The following is a 24293-nucleotide window of genomic DNA, read 5'->3' on the forward strand; positions in this document are numbered from 1 at the left end:
CATCTTAATCTTTTCTTTTTATTGGCCAGTCTGAGATATGGATTTTTCTCTGCGACTCTGCCTAGAAGGCCGGAGTCGCCTCTTCACTGTTGACGTTGAGACTGGTGTTTTGTGGGTACTATTTAAGGAAGCTGCCAGTTGAGGACTTGTGATGCCTCTGTTTCTCAAACTAGACACTCTAATGTACTTGTCCTCTTGCTCAGTTGTGCACCGGGGCCTCCCACTCCTCTTTCTATTCTGGTTAGAGCCAGTTTGCGCTGTTCTGTGAAGGGAGTAGTACACAGCGTTGTACGAGATCTTCAGTTTCTTGGAAATTTCTCTCATTGAATAGCCTTCATTTCTCAGAACAAGAACAGACTGACGAGTTTCAGAATAAAGTTCTTTATTTCTGGCCATTTTGATCCTGTACTCGAACCCACAAATGCTGATGCTCCAGATACTCAACTAGTCTAAAGAAGGGTTTTCTGATGATCAATTAGCCTTTTAAAATTATAAACTTGGATTAGCTAACACAATGTGCCATTAGAACACAGGAGTGATGGTTGCTGATAATGGGCCTCTGTACGCCTATGTAGATATTCCATAAAAAATCAGCCGTTTCCAGCTACAATAGTCATTTACAACATTAACAATGTCTACACTGTATTTCTGATCAGTTTGATGTTATTTTATTTTAATGGACAAACAAATTGTTTTTCTTTCAAAAACAAGGACATTTCTAAGTGACCCCAAACTTTTGAATGGTATATATATATTAACAAATGATCTGTGGTAGGCTATGTGAATAACGTGGTAGGCTACATACATATATATATGGCTTTACAAAATGACATGGGTAACATGGTTTATTGTGTGAATGTCAAGTCTGTAATGTACAGTTTATTTTGTATACAGCTGTAATGTACAGTACCAGTCAAAAGTTTGGCCACACCTACTCATTCCAGGGTTTTTCTTTATTTTTACTATTTTCTACATTGTAGAATAATAGTGAAGACATCAACACTATAAAATAACACACATGGGAATCATGTACTAACCCCCAAAATTGTTCTTATATTTGAGTGGTCACCCTTTGCATTGGCATTCTCTCAACAAGCTACATGAGGTAGTCACCTGGAATGCATTTCAATTAACAGGTGTGCCTTGTTAAAAGTTAATTTGTGGAATTTCTTTCCTTCTACAATGTAGAAAATAGTAAAAGTAAAGAACCCTGGAATGAGTAGGTGTGTAAGACAGTTTTAACCTCAGGACATTAAAGTTGATGCTACTGTACAGGTGGATTCGTCTGGCTGTAGAGAGCAGTTCTTCTTTGGGACTTTAGCCAGTGTTGCTATTGTCAGTGGGGCATCCAACCTCTTCTCTGGCTCTGTGTTCGGGATCAGTGGGCATTTCCCCATGAGGATATCACAGGCACTCATATCAGGTATCACACACACACACACACACGCACACTAAGTCTCTCATATTGGGAAGATTAATGTGTCTACATTCCATACTTAGCCAATATCATATACCCAACAGTCTAGTCTACATGATAATAAACCACAGCATACCTGAACTGTTCCCTTGGAGACTCTCTGTATTCCATCACTGCTTACATTCTCTTAGCCGGGGCTTTCACACTTGAACCACTCATCAGCTGATTTGACTTCCTTCTTCTTAATCCAGACATCATTTTATAACAGCATAACACAGTCAGTCCTTTTGCTCTCTCCCTCTCCCCCATCCCTCTCTACCACCATCCCCCTCCCTCTCTCTCTCTCCCCCTCCCTCCCTCTCTCCCCACCTCTCCCTCTCCCAGGCCAGGCTATGGGTGGTACTATCAGTGCAGTAGCCTCCATAGTGGACTTGGCAGCAGCTAAAGATGTGACTGACAGCGCTCTAGCTTACTTCCTGACGGCTGATGTCTTCATCCTTCTCTGCATCATCATGTACCTGCTGCTGCCCAAACTGGCTTACTCACGGTAGACACACACACACACACACACACAGCAATAACACTCTCACTCTCACCATATCAATCAAATGTATTTATAAAGCCCTTTCTACATCAGCCGATGTCACACAAAGCTATACAGAAACCCCAAACAGCAAGCAATGCAGATGTAGAAGCACGGTGGCTAGGAAAAACTCCCTAGAAAGGCCAAAACCTAGGAAGAAACCTAGAGAAGAACCAGGCTCTGAGGGGTGGCCAATCTTCTTCTGGCTGTGCCGGGTGGAGATTATAACAGAACATGGCCAAGATGTTCAAATGTTCATAGATGACCAGCAGGGTCAAATAATAATAATCACAGTGGTTGTAGAGGGTGCAACAGGTCAGCACCTCAGGAGTAAATGTCAGTTGGCTTTTCATAGCCGATCATTCAGAGGTCGAGAGTGCAGGTGCGGTAGAGAGCGAGAATCCAAAACAAGGTTTCCATAGCCACAGGCAGAACAGTTGAAACTGGAGCAGCAGCAGGGGGACTGGGGTGGACTGGGGACAGCGGGTGGACTGGGGACAGCGGGTGGACTGGGGACAGCGGGTGGACTGGGGACAGCAGGTGGACTAATATAGACTGTACAACAATGTGCATACACATGTGTCAAAGAGGCTGAGTGAGATGTGGGGAGAGATGAGGAACTGTAATGAGACTGAGTTTTGTCCTGTGGTCAGGCAAGCCACAGTTAAATGAAACTAGTCTCCTCTCCCGAAACCAAGGAAACAAGCTTTATTGATACTGAGAATAACATAAACGCTTCCCAGTGTCTGTTTCTTAAAAACCTTTTGATATGAGCCTTTGTCAAAAAACCTTCTCACAGACGGCTCCTTTGACTCAAAAGGCATCAATATCAACAACACGTTATCAGCAGAGACAAAGGGAGAGGTGTGTTGTCAGGTTATCGGTGTGATAAACCTGGAGGAGCTCTTAGATTACGAGGTGCAATATCACAGAGAACAAACAGCAGTTGATGCTGAACAGTAAACACGGCCAAAAAAAGGCATTTTTCTGGCCTTAAACTATTCCAGAACTAAACCAGGAAGTGTTTTGAACAAAAGCTTGTTGGACATAGTTTACTATTCAGCATTGTAATACATTACAAGTGCTAAAGGTCAATGACTTAATTACATAGAGAGACAACATATTATAGACCTTATAATATTACATTATAAAGGCTTATACGTAGTTATAACAAGTTATAAAGCATATATCTACAGGTGTTACCAATGTTATTGCATAGATGATGCATGATTTAAATGTTGCATACCGGGGATGTCGATTTAAGGCAGCCCCCTCCGCACCTCTCTGATTCAGAGGGGTTGGGTTTAAATGCGGAAGATACATTTCAGTTGAATGCGTTCCGTTGTACAACTGACTAGGTATCCCCCCCTTTCCCCTACTGAAACTGTTTCCCTTCCTCAGGCACTACATGCTGGCAGCAGAGTATAACAGGTCAGGGTCTCTACCAGAGCCCCGTGGTGAGCCGGACGGCCAGGAGGGGGCACCAGCGAGCACGGTCTCCTCCGTGTCCATCCCTCCTCTAAAACCCATCCTTCAGAAGACATGGCTCCTGGGTCTCTGTGTCTTCTACGTCTTCTTCATCTCTATAATGGTGTTCCCTGCCGTCTCCTCTGGGATCCAGGTAGAAGGACTAAGATGTCTCCTTACTAACAATGACAGTTCTGACGGGGGGGTAAACAGAGCTGCTAGTTTACAACGCAAACTGTATTCAAAGACAATAGTCAACTTGGGGACAATTAAGTTATCTTTTATGTTATATTATCTCATTTTGTCTTCTCTTCAGTCTGTTAACCGGGACAGCATGTTGTCTTCTCAGTCTGTTAACCGGGACAGCATGTTCTCTTCTCAGTCTGTTAACCGGGACAGCACGTTGTCTTCTCAGTCTGTTAACCAGGACAGCACGTTGTCTTCTCTGCAGTCTGTTAACCAGGACAGCATGTTGTCTTCTCAGTCTGTTAACCAGAACAGCATGTTGTCTTCTCTTCAGTCTGTTAACCAGGACAGCATGTTGTCTTCTCAGTCTGTTAACCAGAACAGCATGTTGTCTTCTCTTCAGTCTGTTAACCAGGACAGCATGTTGTCTTCTCAGTCTGTTAACCAGGACAACATGTTGTCTTCTCTTCAGTCTGTTAACCAGAACAGCATGTTGTCTTCTCTTCAGTCTGTTAACCAGGACAGCATGTTGTCTTCTCAGTCTATTAACCAGGACAGCATGTTGTCTTCTCTTCAGTCTGTTAACCAGGACAGCATGTTGTCTTCTCTTCTCAGTCTGTTAACCAGGACAGCATGTTGTCTTCTCTTCTCAGTCTGTTAACCAGGACACCATGTTGTCTTCTCTTCTCAGTCTGTTAACCAGGACAGCATGTTGTCTTCCCTTCTCAGTCTGTTAACCAGGACAGCATGTTGTCTTCTCAGTCTGTTAACCAGGACAGCATGTTGTCTTCTCTTCTCAGTCTGTTAACCAGGACAGCATGTTGTCTTCTCTTCAGTCTGTTAACCAGGACAGCACGTTGTCTTCTCAGTCTGTTAACCAGGACAGCATGTTGTCTTCTCTTCTCAGTCTGTTAACCAGGACAGCATTTTGTCTTCTCTTCAGTCTGTTAACCAGGACAGCATGTTGTCTTCTCTTCAGTCTGTTAACCAGGACAGCATGTTGTCTTCTCTTCAGTCTGTTAACCAGGACAGCATGTTGTCTTCTCAGTCTATTAACCAGGACAGCATGTTGTCTTCTCTTCAGTCTGTTAACAAGGACAGCATGTTGTCTTCTCAGTCTGTTAACCAGGACAGCATGCTGTCTTCTCTTCAGTCTGTTAACCAGAACAGCATGTTGTCTTCTCAGTCTATTAACCAGGACAGCATGTTGTCTTCTCTTCAGTCTGTTAACCAGGACAGCATGTTGTCTTCTCTTCAGTCTGTTAACCAGGACAGCATGTTGTCTTCTCAGTCTATTAACCAGGACAGCATGTTGTCTTCTCTTCAGTCTGTTAACCAGGACAGCATGTTGTCTTCTCTTCTCAGTCTGTTAACCAGGACAGCATGTTGTCTTCTCTTCTCAGTCTGTTAACCAGGACACCATGTTGTCTTCTCTTCTCAGTCTGTTAACCAGGACACCATGTTGTCTTCTCTTCTCAGTCTGTTAACCAGGACACCATGTTGTCTTCTCAGTCTGTTAACCAGGACAGCATGTTGTCTTCTCTTCTCAGTCTGTTAACCAGGACAGCATGTTGTCTTCTCTTCAGTCTATTAAACAGGACAGCATGTTGTCTTCTCTTCTCAGTCTGTTAACCAGGACAGCATGTTGTCTTCTCAGTCTGTTAACCAGGACAGCACGTTGTCTTCTCAGTCTGTTAACCAGGACAGCATGTTGTCTTCTCTTCTCAGTCTGTTAACCAGGACAGCATGTTGTCTTCTCTTCTCAGTCTGTTAACCAGGACAGCACGTTGTCTTCTCAGTCTGTTAACCGGGACAGCATGTTGTCTTCTCAGTCTGTTAACCAGGACAGCATGTTGTCTTCTCAGTCTGTTAACCAGGACAGCACGTTGTCTTCTCAGTCTGTTAACCGGGACAGCATGTTGTCTTCTCAGTCTGTTAACCAGGACAGCACGTTGTCTTCTCTGCAGTCTGTTAACCAGGACAGCATGTTGTCTTCTCTTCTCAGTCTGTTAACCAGGACAGCACGTTGTCTTCTCAGTCTGTTAACCGGGACAGCATGTTGTCTTCTCAGTCTGTTAACCAGGACAGCATGTTGTCTTCTCTTCTCAGTCTGTTAACCAGGACAGCATGTTGTCTTCTCTGTCTATTAACCAGGACGGCATGTTGTCTTCTCTTCAGTCTGTTAACCAGGACGGCGTGTTGTCTTCTCTTCAGTCTGTTAACCGGGACAACATGTTGTCTTCTCTTCTCAGTCTATTAACCGGGACAGCATGTTGTCTTCTCAGTCTGTTAACCAGGACAGCACGTTGTCTTCTCAGTCTATTAAACAGGACAGCATGTTGTCTTCTCAGTCTGTTAACCAGGACAGCATGTTGTCTTCTCTTCAGTCTGTTAACCAGGACAGCATGTTGTCTTCTCTTCAGTCTGTTAACCAGGACAGCATGTTGTCTTCTCTTCAGTCTGTTAACCAGGACAGCATGTTGTCTTCTCAGTCTGTTAACCAGGACAGCATGCTGTCTTCTCTTCAGTCTGTTAACCAGAACAGCATGTTGTCTTCTCAGTCTATTAACCAGGACAGCATGTTGTCTTCTCTTCAGTCTGTTAACCAGGACAGCATGTTGTCTTCTCTTCTCAGTCTGTTAACCAGGACAGCATGTTGTCTTCTCAGTCTATTAACCAGGACAGCATGTTGTCTTCTCTTCAGTCTGTTAACCAGGACAGCATGTTGTCTTCTCTTCTCAGTCTGTTAACCGGGACAGCATGTTGTCTTCTCTTCTCAGTCTGTTAACCAGGACAGCATGTTGTCTTCTCTTCTCAGTCTGTTAACCAGGACAGCATGTTGTCTTCTCTTCTCAGTCTGTTAACCAGGACAGCACGTTGTCTTCTCAGTCTGTTAACCGGGACAGCATGTTGTCTTCTCAGTCTGTTAACCGGGACAGCATGTTGTCTTCTCAGTCTGTTAACCAGGACAGCACGTTGTCTTCTCAGTCTGTTAACCGGGACAGCATGTTGTCTTCTCAGTCTGTTAAACAGGACAGCACGTTGTCTTCTCAGTCTGTTAACCGGGACAGCACGTTGTCTTCTCAGTCTGTTAACCGGGACAGCATGTTGTCTTCTCAGTCTGTTAACCAGGACAGCACGTTGTCTTCTCTGCAGTCTGTTAACCAGGACAGCATGTTGTCTTCTCTTCTCAGTCTGTTAACCAGGACAGCATGTTGTCTTCTCTTCTCAGTCTGTTAACCAGGACAGCATGTTGTCTTCTCTTCTCAGTCTGTTAACCAGGACAGCACGTTGTCTTCTCAGTCTGTTAACCGGGACAGCATGTTGTCTTCTCTTCTCAGTCTGTTAACCAGGACAGCATGTTGTCTTCTCTTCAGTCTGTTAACCAGGACAGCATGTTGTCTTCTCTTCAGTCTGTTAACCAGGACAGCATGTTGTCTTCTCTTCAGTCTGTTAACCAGGACAGCATGTTGTCTTCTCAGTCTATTAACCAGGACAGCATGTTGTCTTCTCTTCAGTCTGTTAACCAGGACAGCATGTTGTCTTCTCTTCAGTCTGTTAACCAGGACAGCATGTTGTCTTCTCTTCAGTCTATTAACCAGGACAGCATGTTGTCTTCTCTTCAGTCTGTTAACCAGGACAGCATGTTGTCTTCTCTTCTCAGTCTGTTAACCAGGACAGCATGTTGTCTTCTCTTCTCAGTCTGTTAACCAGGACACCATGTTGTCTTCTCTTCTCAGTCTGTTAACCAGGACACCATGTTGTCTTCTCTTCTCAGTCTGTTAACCAGGACACCATGTTGTCTTCTCAGTCTGTTAACCAGGACAGCATGTTGTCTTCTCTTCTCAGTCTGTTAACCAGGACAGCATGTTGTCTTCTCTTCAGTCTATTAAACAGGACAGCATGTTGTCTTCTCTTCTCAGTCTGTTAACCAGGACAGCATGTTGTCTTCTCAGTCTGTTAACCAGGACAGCACGTTGTCTTCTCAGTCTGTTAACCAGGACAGCATGTTGTCTTCTCTTCAGTCTGTTAACCAGGACAGCATGTTGTCTTCTCTTCTCAGTCTGTTAACCAGGACAGCATGTTGTCTTCTCTTCTCAGTCTGTTAACCAGGACACCATGTTGTCTTCTCTTCTCAGTCTGTTAACCAGGACAGCACGTTGTCTTCCCTTCTCAGTCTGTTAACCAGGACAGCATGTTGTCTTCTCAGTCTGTTAACCAGGACAGCATGTTGTCTTCTCTTCTCAGTCTGTTAACCAGGACAGCATGTTGTCTTCTCTTCAGTCTGTTAACCAGGACAGCACGTTGTCTTCTCAGTCTGTTAACCAGGACAGCATGTTGTCTTCTCTTCTCAGTCTGTTAACCAGGACAGCATGTTGTCTTCTCTTCAGTCTGTTAACCAGGACAGCATGTTGTCTTCTCTTCAGTCTGTTAACCAGGACAGCATGTTGTCTTCTCTTCAGTCTGTTAACCAGGACAGCATGTTGTCTTCTCAGTCTATTAACCAGGACAGCATGTTGTCTTCTCTTCAGTCTGTTAACAAGGACAGCATGTTGTCTTCTCAGTCTGTTAACCAGGACAGCATGCTGTCTTCTCTTCAGTCTGTTAACCAGAACAGCATGTTGTCTTCTCAGTCTATTAACCAGGACAGCATGTTGTCTTCTCTTCAGTCTGTTAACCAGGACAGCATGTTGTCTTCTCTTCAGTCTGTTAACCAGGACAGCATGTTGTCTTCTCAGTCTATTAACCAGGACAGCATGTTGTCTTCTCTTCAGTCTGTTAACCAGGACAGCATGTTGTCTTCTCTTCTCAGTCTGTTAACCAGGACAGCATGTTGTCTTCTCTTCTCAGTCTGTTAACCAGGACACCATGTTGTCTTCTCTTCTCAGTCTGTTAACCAGGACACCATGTTGTCTTCTCAGTCTGTTAACCAGGACAGCATGTTGTCTTCTCTTCTCAGTCTGTTAACCAGGACAGCATGTTGTCTTCTCTTCAGTCTGTTAACCAGGACAGCATGTTGTCTTCTCTTCTCAGTCTATTAACCAGGACAGCATGTTGTCTTCTCTTCAGTCTGTTAACCAGGACAGCATGTTGTCTTCTCTTCTCAGTCTGTTAACCAGGACAGCATGTTGTCTTCTCTTCTCAGTCTGTTAACCAGGACACCATGTTGTCTTCTCTTCTCAGTCTGTTAACCAGGACACCATGTTGTCTTCTCAGTCTGTTAACCAGGACAGCATGTTGTCTTCTCTTCTCAGTCTGTTAACCAGGACAGCATGTTGTCTTCTCTTCAGTCTATTAAACAGGACAGCATGTTGTCTTCTCTTCTCAGTCTGTTAACCAGGACAGCATGTTGTCTTCTCAGTCTGTTAACCAGGACAGCACGTTGTCTTCTCAGTCTGTTAACCAGGACAGCATGTTGTCTTCTCTTCAGTCTGTTAACCAGGACAGCATGTTGTCTTCTCTTCTCAGTCTGTTAACCAGGACAGCATGTTGTCTTCTCAGTCTGTTAACCAGGACAGCATGTTGTCTTCTCAGTCTGTTAACCAGGACAGCACGTTGTCTTCTCAGTCTATTAAACAGGACAGCATGTTGTCTTCTCTGTCTGTTAACCAGAACAGCATGTTGTCTTCTCTTCTCAGTCTGTTAACCAGGACAGCATGTTGTCTTCTCTGTCTATTAACCAGGACGGCATGTTGTCTTCTCTTCAGTCTGTTAACCAGGACGGCGTGTTGTCTTCTCTTCAGTCTGTTAACCAGGACAGCAATGTTGTCTTCTCTTCTCAGTCTGTTAACCGGGACAACATGTTGTCTTCTCTTCTCAGTCTATTAACCGGGACAGCATGTTGTCTTCTCTTCTCAGTCTGTTAACCGGGACAGCATGTTGTCTTCTCTTCTCAGTCTGTTAACCGGGACAGCATGTTGTCTTCTCTTCTCAGTCTGTTAACCGGGACAGCATGTTGTCTTCTCTTCTCAGTCTGTTAACCAGGACACCATGTTGTCTTCTCTTCTCAGTCTGTTAACCAGGACAGCATGTTGTCTTCCCTTCTCAGTCTGTTAACCAGGACAGCATGTTGTCTTCTCAGTCTGTTAACCAGGACAGCATGTTGTCTTCTCTTCTCAGTCTGTTAACCAGGACAGCATGTTGTCTTCTCTTCAGTCTGTTAACCAGGACAGCACGTTGTCTTCTCTTCAGTCTGTTAACCAGGACAGCACGTTGTCTTCTCAGTCTGTTAACCAGGACAGCATGTTGTCTTCTCTTCTCAGTCTGTTAACCAGGACAGCATGTTGTCTTCTCTTCAGTCTGTTAACCAGGACAGCATGTTGTCTTCTCTTCAGTCTGTTAACCAGGACAGCATGTTGTCTTCTCAGTCTATTATCCAGGACAGCATGTTGTCTTCTCTTCAGTCTGTTAACAAGGACAGCATGTTGTCTTCTCAGTCTGTTAACCAGGACAGCATGCTGTCTTCTCTTCAGTCTGTTAACCAGAACAGCATGTTGTCTTCTCTTCTCAGTCTGTTAACCAGGACAGCATGTTGTCTTCTCTTCAGTCTGTTAACCAGAACAGCATGTTGTCTTCTCTTCAGTCTGTTAACCAGGACAGCATGTTGTCTTCTCAGTCTATTAACCAGGACAGCATGTTGTCTTCTCTTCAGTCTGTTAACCAGGACAGCATGTTGTCTTCTCTTCTCAGTCTGTTAACCAGGACAGCATGTTGTCTTCTCTTCTCAGTCTGTTAACCAGGACACCATGTTGTCTTCTCTTCTCAGTCTGTTAACCAGGACAGCATGTTGTCTTCTCTTCTCAGTCTGTTAACCAGGACAGCATGTTGTCTTCTCTTCTCAGTCTGTTAACCAGGACAGCATGTTGTCTTCTCTTCTCAGTCTGTTAACCAGGACAGCATGTTGTCTTCTCTTCTCAGTCTATTAACCAGGACAGCATGTTGTCTTCTCTTCTCAGTCTGTTAACCAGGACAGCATGTTGTCTTCTCTTCTCAGTCTGTTAACCAGGACAGCACGTTGTCTTCTCTTCAGTCTGTTAACCAGGACAGCATGTTGTCTTCTCTTCTCAGTCTGTTAACCAGGACAGCATGTTGTCTTCTCTTCTCAGTCTGTTAACCAGGACAGCATGTTGTCTTCTCAGTCTGTTAACCAGGACAGCACGTTGTCTTCTCAGTCTGTTAACCAGGACAGCATGTTGTCTTCTCTTCAGTCTGTTATCCAGGACAGCATGTTGTCTTCTCTTCTCAGTCTGTTAACCAGGACAGCATGTTGTCTTCTCTTCTCAGTCTGTTAACCAGGACAGCATGTTGTCTTCTCAGTCTGTTAACCAGGACAGCACGTTGTCTTCTCAGTCTATTAAACAGGACAGCATGTTGTCTTCTCTGTCTGTTAACCAGAACAGCATGTTGTCTTCTCTTCTCAGTCTGTTAACCAGGACAGCATGTTGTCTTCTCAGTCTGTTAACCAGGACAGCATGTTGTCTTCTCAGTCTGTTAACCAGGACAGCACGTTGTCTTCTCAGTCTATTAAACAGGACAGCATGTTGTCTTCTCTGTCTGTTAACCAGAACAGCATGTTGTCTTCTCTTCTCAGTCTGTTAACCAGGACAGCATGTTGTCTTCTCTGTCTATTAACCAGGACGGCATGTTGTCTTCTCTTCAGTCTGTTAACCAGGACGGCAGTGTTGTCTTCTCTTCTCAGTCTGTTAACCGGGACAGCAATGTTGTCTTCTCTTCTCAGTCTGTTAACCGGGACAGCATGTTGTCTTCTCTTCTCAGTCTGTTAACCGGGACAGCATGTTGTCTTCTCTTCTCAGTCTGTTAACCGGGACAGCATGTTGTCTTCTCTTCTCCGTCTGTTAACCGGGACAGCATGTTGTCTTCTCTTCTCAGTCTGTTAACCGGGACAGCATGTTGTCTTCTCTTCTCAGTCTGTTAACCAGGACAGCATGTTGTCTTCTCTTCTCAGTCTGTTAACCAGGACACCATGTTGTCTTCTCTTCTCAGTCTGTTAACCAGGACAGCATGCTGTCTTCCCTTCTCAGTCTGTTAACCAGGACAGCATGTTGTCTTCTCAGTCTGTTAACCAGGACAGCATGTTGTCTTCTCTTCTCAGTCTGTTAACCAGGACAGCATGTTGTCTTCTCTTCAGTCTGTTAACCAGGACAGCACGTTGTCTTCTCTTCAGTCTGTTAACCAGGACAGCACGTTGTCTTCTCAGTCTGTTAACCAGGACAGCATGTCTGTCTTCTCTCTCAGTCTGTTAACCAGGACAGCATGTTGTCTTCTCTTCTCAGTCTGTTAACCAGGACAGCATGTTGTCTTCTCTTCTCAGTCTGTTAACCAGGACACCATGTTGTCTTCTCTTCTCAGTCTGTTAACCAGGACAGCATGTTGTCTTCTCTTCTCAGTCTGTTAACCAGGACAGCATGTTGTCTTCTCTTCAGTCTGTTAACCAGGACAGCATGTTGTCTTCTCTTCTCAGTCTGTTAACCAGGACAGCATGTTGTCTTCTCAGTCTGTTAACCAGGACAGCATGTTGTCTTCTCTTCTCAGTCTGTTAACCAGGACAGCATGTTGTCTTCTCTTCAGTCTGTTAACCAGGACAGCACGTTGTCTTCTCTGCAGTCTGTTAACCAGGACAGCATGTTGTCTTCTCAGTCTGTTAACCAGGACAGCATGTTGTCTTCTCTTCAGTCTGTTAACCAGGACAGCATGTTGTCTTCTCTTCTCAGTCTGTTAACCAGGACAGCATGTTGTCTTCTCAGTCTGTTAACCAGGACAGCACGTTGTCTTCTCAGTCTGTTAACCAGGACAGCATGTTGTCTTCTCTTCAGTCTGTTAACCAGGACAGCATGTTGTCTTCTCTTCTCAGTCTGTTAACCAGGACAGCATGTTGTCTTCTCAGTCTGTTAACCAGGACAGCATGTTGTCTTCTCAGTCTGTTAACCAGGACAGCACGTTGTCTTCTCAGTCTATTAAACAGGACAGCATGTTGTCTTCTCTGTCTGTTAACCAGAACAGCATGTTGTCTTCTCTTCTCAGTCTGTTAACCAGGACAGCATGTTGTCTTCTCTGTCTATTAACCAGGACGGCATGTTGTCTTCTCTTCAGTCTGTTAACCAGGACAGCAATGTTGTCTTCTCTTCTCAGTCTGTTAACCGGGACAACATGTTGTCTTCTCTTCTCAGTCTATTAACCGGGACAGCATGTTGTCTTCTCTTCTCAGTCTGTTAACCGGGACAGCATGTTGTCTTCTCTTCTCAGTCTGTTAACCGGGACAGCATGTTGTCTTCTCTTCTCAGTCTGTTAACCGGGACAGCATGTTGTCTTCTCTTCTCAGTCTGTTAACCGGGACAGCATGTTGTCTTCTCTTCTCAGTCTGTTAACCGGGACAGCATGTTGTCTTCTCTTCTCAGTCTGTTAACCGGGACAGCATGTTGTCTTCTCTTCTCAGTCTGTTAACCAGGACAGCATGTTGTCTTCTCTTCTCAGTCTGTTAACCAGGACAGCATGTTGTCTTCTCAGTCTGTTAACCAGGACAGCATGTTGTCTTCTCAGTCTGTTAACCAGGACAGCACGTTGTCTTCTCAGTCTATTAAACAGGACAGCATGTTGTCTTCTCTGTCTGTTAACCAGAACAGCATGTTGTCTTCTCTTCTCAGTCTGTTAACCAGGACAGCATGTTGTCTTCTCTGTCTATTAAACAGGACAGCATGTTGTCTTCTCTGTCTGTTAACCAGAACAGCATGTTGTCTTCTCTTCAGTCTGTTAACCAGGACGGCGTGTTGTCTTCTCTTCAGTCTGTTAACCAGGACAGCAATGTTGTCTTCTCTTCTCAGTCTGTTAACCGGGACAACATGTTGTCTTCTCTTCTCAGTCTGTTAACCGGGACAGCATGTTGTCTTCTCTTCTCAGTCTGTTAACCGGGACAGCATGTTGTCTTCTCTTCTCAGTCTGTTAACCGGGACAGCATGTTGTCTTCTCTTCTCAGTCTGTTAACCGGGACAGCATGTTGTCTTCTCTTCTCAGTCTGTTAACCGGGACAGCATGTTGTCTTCTCTTCTCAGTCTGTTAACCAGGACAGCATGTTGTCTTCTCTTCTCAGTCTGTTATCCAGGACAGCATGTTGTCTTCTCTTCTCAGTCTGTTAACCAGGACAGCATGTTGTCTTCTCTTCTCAGTCTGTTAACAAGGACAGCATGTTATCTTCTCTTCTCAGTCTGTTAACCAGAAGAGTGGCAGCCCCTGGACAACAACATACTTCACCCCCATCACCAGGTGAGAATCGGATTGATTCGGCTCTTTATCTTGTCAGTAGGTGTCTAAATCAAATCAAATTGTATGTCACATGCGCTGAATACAACAAGTGTAGACCTTACCGCGTAAAATGCTTACTTACAAGCCCTTAACCAACTATGCAGTTTTAAGCAAAATAAGAGGTTAAGAAAATATTTCCTAAATAAACTAAAGTTTAAAAAAAAAATCTAAAACTATCACAATAACGAGGCTATATACAGGGGGTACTGGTACTGAGTCAATGTGCGGGGGTACAGGTTAGTCCAGGTAATTGAGGTCATTTGTACATGTAGGTAGGGGTAAAGTGACTGCATAGATAATAAACAATGAATAGCAGACGCATTAAAAAAAGGGGGGAGTCAATGTGAATAGTCCGGGTGGCCATTTTATTATCTGTTCAGCAGTCTTATGGCTTGGGGGTAGAAGCTGTTTAGAAGCCTCTTGGACCTAGACTTGGCGCTCCGGTACCGCTTGCCGTGCGGTAGCAGAGAGAACAGTCTATGACTGGGGTGGCAGGAGTCGTTGACAATTTTTAGGGCCTTCCTCTGACACTGCCTGGGACAGAGATCCTGGATGGCAGGAAGCTTGGCCCCAGTCATGTACTGTGCCGTACACACTATTGCCTTGTGGTCGGATGCCGAGCAGTTGCCATACCAGGCGGTGATGCAACAGGTCAGGGTGCTCTTGATGGTGCAGCTTTTTGAGGATCTGAGGACCCATGACAAATCTTTTCAGTCTCCTGAGGGGGAATAGGTTTTGTAATGCCCTTTTCACAGCTGTCTTGGTGTGCTTGGACCATGATAGTTTGTTGATGATGTGGACACCAAGGAACTTGAAGCTCTCGACCTGCTCCACTACAGCCCCGTCGATGAGAATGGGGGTGTCTTGATCACATTCAGGGAGAGGTTGTTGTCCTGGCACCACACTGCCAGGTCTCTGACCTCCTTCCTATAGGCTGTCTCATCGTTGTTGGCGATCAGGCCTACCACTGTGTCTTTGGAAAATTAACGATGGTGTCAGAGTCGTGCTTGATCACGCAGTCGTGGGTGAACAGGGAGTAAAGGAGGGGACTAAGCACGCACCCCTGAGGGGCCCCGGTGTTGGGGATCACGTGGCGGATGTGTTGCTACCTACCCTTACGACCTGGGGGCGGCACGTCAGGAAGTCCAGGATCCAGTTGTAGAGGGAGGTGTTTAGTCCCAGGGTCCTTAGCTTAGTAATGAGCTTTGAGGGCACTATGGTGTTGAACGCTGAGCTGTAGTCAATGAATAGTATTCTCACATAGGTGTTCTTTTTGTCCAGGTGAGAAAGGGCATAGATATTGCATCATCTGTGGATCTTTTGGGGCAGTATGCAAATTGGAGTGGGTCTAGGGTTTCTGGGATGATGGTGGTGTGAGCCATGACCAGCCTTTCAAAGCACTTCACTTCAGATGTGAGCGCTACGGGTCGGTAGTCATTCAGGCAGGTTAACTTAGTGTTCTTGGACACAGGGACTATGGTGGTCTGCTTGAAACATGTTGTTATTACAGACTCAGACAGGGAGAGGTTGAAAATGTCAGTGAAGACACTTGCCAGTTGGTCAGCGCATGCTCTGAGTACACGTCCTGGTAATCCGTCTGGCCCTGCGGCCTTGTGAATGTTGACCTGTTTAAAGGTCTTACTCACATCGGCTGCAGAGAGCGTTTTCACACAGTCGTCATGCATGCTTCAGTGTTGCTTGCCTTGAAGCGCACATAGAAGTAATTTAGCTCGTCTCGTAGGCTCGTATCACTGGGAAGCTCATGACTGGGCTTCCCTTTGTAGTCTGTAATAGTTTGCAAGCCTTGCCACATCTGACGAGCATCAGAGACGGTGTAGTAGGATTCAATCTTAGTCCTGTATTGATGCTTTGCCTGTTTGATGGTTCGTCAGAGGGCATAGCGGGATTTCTTATAAGCGTCCAGGTTAGTGTCCCGTTCCTTGAAGTGGCAGCTCTACCCTTTAAGTCAGTGTGGATGTTGTCTGTAATCCATGGCTTCTGGTTGGGGTATGTACGTACGGTCACTGTGGGGACGACGTCATCGATGCACTTATTGATGAAGCCGGTGACTGATGTGGTGTACTCCTCAATGCCATTGGATGAATCCCGGAATATATTCCAGTCTGTGCTAATAAAACAGTCCTGTAGCGTAGCATCTGCGTCATCTGACCACTTCCATATTGAACGAGTCACTGGTACTTCCTGCTTTAGTTTTTGCTTGTAAGCAGGAATCAGGAGGATATAATTATGGTCAGATTTGCCAAATGGAGGGCGAGGGAGAGTTTTGTATGTGTCTCTGTGTGGAGTAAAGGTGGTCTAGAGTTTTGTATGTGTCTCTGTGTGGAGTAAAGGTGGTCTAGAGTTTTGTATGTGTCTCTGTGTGTGGAGTAAAGGTGGTCTAGAGTTTTGTATGTGTCTCTGTGTGGAGTAAAGGTGGTCTAGAGTTTTGTATGTGTCTCTGTGTGGAGTAAAGGTGGTCTAGAGTTTTGTATGTGTCTCTGTGTGGAGTAAAGGTGGTCTAGAGTTTTGTATGTGTCTATGTGTGGAGTAAAGGTGGTCTAGAGTTTTGTATGTGTCTCTGTGTGGAGTAAAGGTGGTCTAGAGTTTTGTATGTGTCTCTGTGTGGAGTAAAGGTGGTCTAGAGTTTTGTATGTGTCTCTGTGTGGAGTAAAGGTGGTCTAGAGTTTTGTATGTGTCTCTGTGTGGAGTAAAGGTGGTCTAGAGTTTTGTATGTGTCTCTGTGTGGAGTAAAGGTGGTCTAGAGTTTTGTATGTGTCTCTGTGTGGAGTAAAGGTGGTCTAGAGTTTTGTATGTGTCTCTGTGTGGAGTAAAGGTGGTCTAGAGTTTTGTATGTGTCTCTGTGTGGAGTAAAGGTGGTCTAGAGTTTTGTATGTGTCTCTGTGTGGAGTAAAGGTGGTCTAGAGTTTTGTATGTGTCTCTGTGTGGAGTAAAGGTGGTCTAGAGTTTTGTATGTGTCTCTGTGTGGAGTAAAGGTGGTCTAGAGTTTTGTATGTGTCTCTGTGTGGAGTAAAGGTGGTCTAGAGTTTTGTATGTGTCTCTGTGTGGAGTAAAGGTGGTCTAGAGTTTTGTATGTGTCTCTGTGTGTGGAGTAAAGGTGGTCTAGAGTTTTGTATGTGTCTCTGTGTGGAGTAAAGGTGGTCTAGAGTTTTGTATGTGTCTCTGTGTGGAGTAAAGGTGGTCTAGAGTTTTGTATGTGTCTCTGTGTGGAGTAAAGGTGGTCTAGAGTTTTGTATGTGTCTCTGTGTGGAGTAAAGGTGGTCTAGAGTTTTGTATGTGTCTCTGTGTGGAGTAAAGGTGGTCTAGAGTTTTGTATGTGTCTCTGTGTGGAGTAAAGGTGGTCTAGAGTTTTGTATGTGTCTCTGTGTGGAGTAAAGGTGGTCTAGAGTTTTGTATGTGTCTCTGTGTGGAGTAAAGGTGGTCTAGAGTTTTGTATGTGTCTCTGTGTGGAGTAAAGGTGGTCTAGAGTTTTGTATGTGTCTCTGTGTGGAGTAAAGGTGGTCTAGAGTTTTGTATGTGTCTCTGTGTGGAGTAAAGGTGGTCTAGAGTTTTGTATGTGTCTCTGTGTGGAGTAAAGGTGGTCTAGAGTTTTGTATGTGTCTCTGTGTGGAGTAAAGGTGGTCTAGAGTTTTGTATGTGTCTCTGTGTGGAGTAAAGGTGGTCTAGAGTTTTGTATGTGTCTCTGTGTGGAGTAAAGGTGGTCTAGAGTTTTGTATGTGTCTCTGTGTGGAGTAAAGGTGGTCTAGAGTTTTGTATGTGTCTCTGTGTGGAGTAAAGGTGGTCTAGAGTTTTGTATGTGTCTCTGTGTGGAGTAAAGGTGGTCTAGAGTTTTGTATGTGTCTCTGTGTGGAGTAAAGGTGGTCTAGAGTTTTGTATGTGTCTCTGTGTGGAGTAAAGGTGGTCTAGAGTTTTGTATGTGTCTCTGTGTGGAGTAAAGGTGGTCTAGAGTTTTGTATGTGTCTCTGTGTGGAGTAAAGGTGGTCTAGAGTTTTGTATGTGTCTCTGTGTGGAGTAAAGGTGGTCTAGAGTTTTGTATGTGTCTCTGTGTGGAGTAAAGGTGGTCTAGAGTTTTGTATGTGTCTCTGTGTGGAGTAAAGGTGGTCTAGAGTTTTGTATGTGTCTCTGTGTGGAGTAAAGGTGGTCTAGAGTTTTGTATGTGTCTCTGTGTGGAGTAAAGGTGGTCTAGAGTTTTGTATGTGTCTCTGTGTGGAGTAAAGGTGGTCTAGAGTTTTGTATGTGTCTCTGTGTGGAGTAAAGGTGGTCTAGAGTTTTGTATGTGTCTCTGTGTGGAGTAAAGGTGGTCTAGAGTTTTGTATGTGTCTCTGTGTGGAGTAAAGGTGGTCTAGAGTTTTGTATGTGTCTCTGTGTGGAGTAAAGGTGGTCTAGAGTTTTGTATGTGTCTCTGTGTGGAGTAAAGGTGGTCTAGAGTTTTGTATGTGTCTCTGTGTGGAGTAAAGGTGGTCTAGAGTTTTGTATGTGTCTCTGTGTGGAGTAAAGGTGGTCTAGAGTTTTGTATGTGTCTCTGTGTGGAGTAAAGGTGGTCTAGAGTTTTGTATGTGTCTCTGTGTGGAGTAAAGGTGGTCTAGAGTTTTGTATGTGTCTCTGTGTGGAGTAAAGGTGGTCTAGAGTTTTGTATGTGTCTCTGTGTGGAGTAAAGGTGGTCTAGAGTTTTGTATGTGTCTCTGTGTGGAGTAAAGGTGGTCTAGAGTTTTGTATGTGTCTCTGTGTAGAGTAAAGGTGGTCTAGAGTTTTGTATGTGTCTCTGTGTGGAGTAAAGGTGGTCTAGAGTTTTGTATGTGTCTCTGTGTGGAGTAAAGGTGGTCTAGAGTTTTGTATGTGTCTCTGTGTGGAGTAAAGGTGGTCTAGAGTTTTGTATGTGTCTCTGTGTGGAGTAAAGGTGGTCTAGAGTTTTGTTCCACATGTGACATGCTGATAGAAATGAGGTAAAAACAGATTTAAGTTTTCCAGCATTAAAGTCCCCTGCTTATGGCCTTATACAGCTGGTGGAATGCGGTCTTAGCCTATCTATGCTTCCTGTATGTATGCTTGATATGCCATCACAGGGCTTGTATTCAGAAAGCGTTACAGAGAAGGAGGGCTGATCTAGGATCAGTTTTGGGATTTTAGATCATAATGAAATTGATTACATGGACAGGGAAAACCTGATCCTAGATCACCTACTCTGAGACTCTTTATGACCTGATCCTAGATCACCTACTCTGAGACTCTTTATGACCTGATCCTAGATCACCTACTCTGAGACTCTTTATGACCTGATCCTAGATCACCACCACTGAGACTCTTTATGACCTGATCCTAGATCACCTACTGAGACTCTTTATGACCTGATCCTAGATCAGCTACTGAGACATTTTATGACCTGATCCTAGATCACCTACTGAGACGTTTTATGACCTGATCCTAGATCACCTACTGAGACTCTTTATGACCTGGTCCTAGATCACCTACTGAGACTCTTTATGACCTGATCCTAGATCACCTACTGAGACGTTTTATGACCTGATCCTAGATCACCTACTGAGACTCTTTATGACCTGATCCTAGATCACCTACTCAGACTCTTTATGACCTGATCCTAGATCACCTACTGAGACGTTTTATGACCTGATCCTAGATCACCTACTGAGACTCTTTATGACCTGATCCTAGATCACCTACTCAGACTCTTTATGACCTGAGATCACCTACTGAGACGTTTTATGACCTGATCCTAGATCACCTACTGAGACTCTTTATGACCTGATCCTAGATCAGCTACTCTGAGACTCTTTCTGAATATGGACCATGGGGATAATGAAGTCATTATCTTCTCTCCCAGCTTCTTCCTCTATAACGTGGCTGACTTCTGTGGTCGTCAGGCCACGGCCTGGCTGCAGGTTCCAGGCCCCACCAGTAGAGTCCTCCCTGCCCTGGTCCTCTCCCGGACAGTCCTGGTGCCTCTCCTCATGTTCTGCAACTACCAGGTAAAGAAAAGGAGAGAACGTCCTCAACACTAATCCTCTAGTGGAAATAAGGAAAAGGGTGCTTGGAGGAGCGTCCATTAGCCAGTCTGTCTGTGCTATCAAGCCAACTCCTTGTCACTCGTTGTCACTTGGCTAGACAATGACCAGGCAGTCGATGACATCAAAGATTTTTTTATTAAAAGACCAGCACTCAGTTGAATATAAGCTTTGTTAAAAAAAACAATTTAAAATAAAAATAATTTTTTTATTTTATTCTTATTGCAACGCGTCTTAATAGTTTTTTTAGTAGCACCTTCTATGTAGTACATGTGTATAATGCTTTATAACGTCCTTTATAATGCCTTAATACACTTATGTGTTATGACATTGACTATTAGCTTATTTTTTCCCCCCCTGTAACTACCCAAGAGGGCCAGCACTGTGAGTGAGTCCCAAATGGCACCTTATTCCCTATAAATAGTGCACTACTTTTGACCATGGCCTATAGGGCACTAGTGCACTACTTTTGACCAGAAATGGCACCCTATTCCCTATAAATAGTGCACTACTTTTGACCATGGCCTATAGGGCACTACTTTTGACCAGGACCCATAGGGACGCTGCCTTCGCTTTCATTTAGTTTGTCTTATAGCAACTTGTCTTTAATAATAATTTTCTTTGTGTAACCTCTAGCCCAGAGACCACCTTCACACGGTCCTCTTCAACCACGACCTCTTCCCTGTCTTCTTCATCTGTCTCCTGGGCATCACCAACGGGTACCTGGGCACCTTGCCCATGATCTACGGACCCAAGGTGGTGCCACGGGACCTGGCGGAGCCCGCAGGCGTGGTGATGAGCTTCTTCCTGACGTTGGGACTGGCTGTGGGATCGGCCTTCTCTGTGTTGATAGTACACTTCATCTGAAGAGGAGACAGGAGGAGGAGGAGACAGGAGGAGAAAGATGGCAAATCCAGGCTGACTTCTCCAACAAGCTTGGTCTCACTGCAGAATCCGACATTTGTTCATAAACGTCAAATTGCAAAGGTTAAGTTTAGGCATTAACTCTGAATGGTTAAAGTTTGGGATTAGGGTTTTAAAAAAGTACTGGGATTGAACTCATGACCCTCGGTGCCGAAGCTCACGGCTTACGCCCATCCGCCATCCCAGTCCACAACGGCCTACTTGTGATTGGTTGTTCCACAACACTCACCGTTGTTCCTACTGGCCCGTTTTGAAGTCATCTCCTGACGTCCTGCTTACCTTGGACGGACGTCGAATTTCACAGTGGATCTTGAGCGACCTGGCTGGACTTCTCTGTCCTCATTAGTCCACTGTATCTGAGGAGGAGTAAGGCCCAGATTCAATCAGATAAAGCGATAGCTGACACCCACGTAAATCTATGGATTGTTTTTATGATTTGACTAAAGGCATTACACAGTTGGTTCAGTTCTCTCCGTGTAATATAACAAGTCATCTACATTTCCTGTTTTGATAGTTTCATAATAAATGGTTGCAGTCCTTTTGTCAGTTCTTCTCCCTTCCACCCATCACATTAGGTTATCATCACAGAGGTTCCGAATGCACTGCAATGTCATGTTTCATGTGGACCCCAGGAGTTGCTGCTGCTTTAGCCGTGGCTAATGGGGATCCTAATAAATACCAAAACCAAAGTCAGTGACAGTTATAAATGTATTATTCTACCTTTATTTCAACAAGGAACACAGACTGAGACCAAGGTCTCTTTTACAGCTGGGCCCTGCGTATACATGTTCACACAGACAGTTTAGGTACAACGATTAAGAAACTAGACAAAACAAAACGATCACAGATAACATAATAAAATACAGCAACAGATTACATTTACACAGGTTATTCCCCTAACAGCACAAGAACCTGCATTACCCGAAACAGTTACAAGCAATACAAAAATAAAAATCATCCAATAAATATTTAAAATAAGCAACAGGAGGACAAGAGTCTCAAGTTAAAGTTTAGTCTGCAGGCTATTCCATAGACAAGGAGCTTAACAGGAAAAGGCAGCCATACCCAACTCTGTGGAAATATGTAGGTGTAACTGACGGTGGATGCTAGTGGCTAATATTTAAAAGGATACACATTGTGAAAAAAATCTAAAAATAACACAAGTGCATAAAAGAGAATTATGTTCCAATTATACACTCGTTTAACTCGGTTCGGGAATTCCCCTGTTACGCTCCTTGCCTTGTATTTTAATACACCCCCCCCCCCCCATTATGCATAGTGCATGTATCGTTAAGAAAGCGGAAACAGACACTACCCGTGACCAGGCAAAATCGGTGAGAGGAGCAACCTTTATCAAACCGAAATAATAATCTGTGCTGCCAGATTATATTGTCAACAAAACAACATCGGTCATTGTTCAGATACATATTTTATTAAAAAACACGTGCATGTTACATTTTCTAACTAGTTTTCCTTGGGAAGGCAGATAAAGCACTTGCATTTTGATTTAGCCCTAACAAAACTTTTACATGTAAAATGTGAAAACTGAATCCTAAATCGTTACTCCACATGCTTGACGTTAGAGGTGTGCCGAGTACTCATACATAACACGTATTGTAACAGATATGGAGACTTTTATGAATACGATGATGACTATTTTGTGGAATTATCGTGATTGTAAAAAAAAAAAAGAGTAATTATCTGTTTCCTGCACGCATCCCTCTCACTCAAACTGTCAACGGGTGTTCACACTAAATAACTCAATTGGCTAGTTCTGTTTGGATGTAACATAAATTCTGCTGTCTGTAAAGGGCTCCCGAGTGGCGCAGCAGTCTAAGGCAAAAAGACCACAAAACAAATATTACATTCGCAATCAACAGTCAGTGAAAGAGTAACAATTCCCTGCACATTTACTTTGTGGATAAAAGTAATTGTATGACGTAGGGATGGTGATAAAATAATTTATATGTTTAAAGATAATGATTAAATAATTCCACTCTGAAACCATATAATTGTATGAAATGTATTAGAATCATAAAACTATAATCTGATGATGTGTGTAGTTTTAGTCAGAATTAGAACAAGGACCTTTTGTTCCTTTTTATTATGTAAGCAGGGTGCAAGTGAGAAACACATGATAAGAGGAACTATCGACAGACAAGCTGGACTACTGTGTTCCTTACAGGACATTCTGGGGAGAAACTGTTAGGCTGGCAGAAGATTATGAAACATGTTGCAGATTAAACAATGTATCTGTGTAGTGGAAAAACCCCGACTGTCTAAGCAAGGCGTAGTTTAAGATTTTAACTTGTTTGTGTTTGTGTTATAAAAGACTGGGTTTGTATAATGGACTTCAAAACGTTCTCGTGAAAAAACTGTACTAACCTTTTGCATAAACTGAGTCTTTGACTAATTATTATTAAACCCAGGGTCTAACAAACCTCGGGGATTGGTCAAAGCTATTGATTGTTATTATCATTGTGATTGAAAATTCTCGTGACAGATGGGCACGGTAATGTTGGCTGTTTGTAACTGTCTCAGTTACCGTGGTACCAGGCTATTTGTTGGATCGAATCCCCGAGCTGACAAGGAAAGAAATCTGTCATTCTGCCCCTGAGCAAGGCAGGGCGCCAAAGACGGGGATGTCGATTAAGGCAGCCCCCCCCCCCCCCCCCGCATCTCTCTGATTCAGAGGGGTTGGATTAAATGCGGAAGACGCATTTCAGTTGAATACATTCAGTTGGACAACTGACTAGGTATCTCCCCTTTTCCTTTCCGTTTCTTTCTCTTTCATCCAGAGAGAAAGTGGAGCTTCTGAAATAATTGGATCGCGACAGAAGCAAATTAAATCATGTAAATGTAATAATTATAAAAATGGTCAGGAAATGTATGTGATTTTGATCCAGTAAATGATAAAGATGTGGATAATGTTTTTAGAGTATTGGGCAGACCATGGGGTGGAGAACGTTGCAGTGACATGGCTGGTGTCTGTGGGTGGGCCTGGGAATTATTTTATTTATTTTTATTTAACTAGGCAAGTCAGTTAAGAACACATTTTGTGTAAAGGCACCGGGACGAAGACCAAACAAACACGTCACAAAAACACAGGGTAGAAACCCAAAACAAAAGAGCGAGGAGTACCTCGAATAAATAACACATGCGCACAATGATTAACACACGGGACGAGACCCGTAATCATCTGTGCAATCCACAAGGGCACGAAAGCCCAAAACACACAGCACAGGTACTCACACGCACCAACTGACATTGTAACAATAATGGACAGCCCAACGGAAACCAAAGGGCACACGGTGTGCGTAATGAAAGTCCCGGGGGGATCCGTGACACAACTACGTTTCTT

The 24293-nt window shown here is 44.1% G+C and overlaps 1 protein-coding gene across 2 annotated transcripts in view; it reads left to right on the forward strand.

Moving 5' to 3' along the window:
- Window positions 1-21470, forward strand: part of slc29a3 (solute carrier family 29 member 3) — a 35408-nt gene extending 13938 nt beyond the window's left edge. The window contains exons 6-11 of one of the 2 annotated variants that reach the window (XM_071391364.1): window positions 1276-1423; window positions 1802-1964; window positions 3402-3621; window positions 13873-13931; window positions 19868-19972; window positions 20645-21470. In XM_071391364.1, coding sequence (XP_071247465.1) covers window positions 1276-1423; window positions 1802-1964; window positions 3402-3621; window positions 13873-13931; window positions 19868-19972; window positions 20645-20750 — 801 coding nt within the window. In that variant the 3' untranslated portion in view covers window positions 20751-21470. Of the gene's footprint in view, window positions 1-1275; window positions 1424-1801; window positions 1965-3401; window positions 3622-13872; window positions 13932-19827; window positions 19973-20644 lie in introns of both variants that reach the window. The other variant, XM_071391363.1, reaches the window with a different exon arrangement.
- The last annotated feature ends 2823 nt before the right edge of the window (window positions 21471-24293 follow it).

This window comes from Salvelinus alpinus, chromosome 3 (assembly GCF_045679555.1).
Source record: "Salvelinus alpinus chromosome 3, SLU_Salpinus.1, whole genome shotgun sequence".
In the NCBI taxonomy this organism is placed as follows: Eukaryota; Metazoa; Chordata; class Actinopteri; order Salmoniformes; family Salmonidae; genus Salvelinus; species Salvelinus alpinus.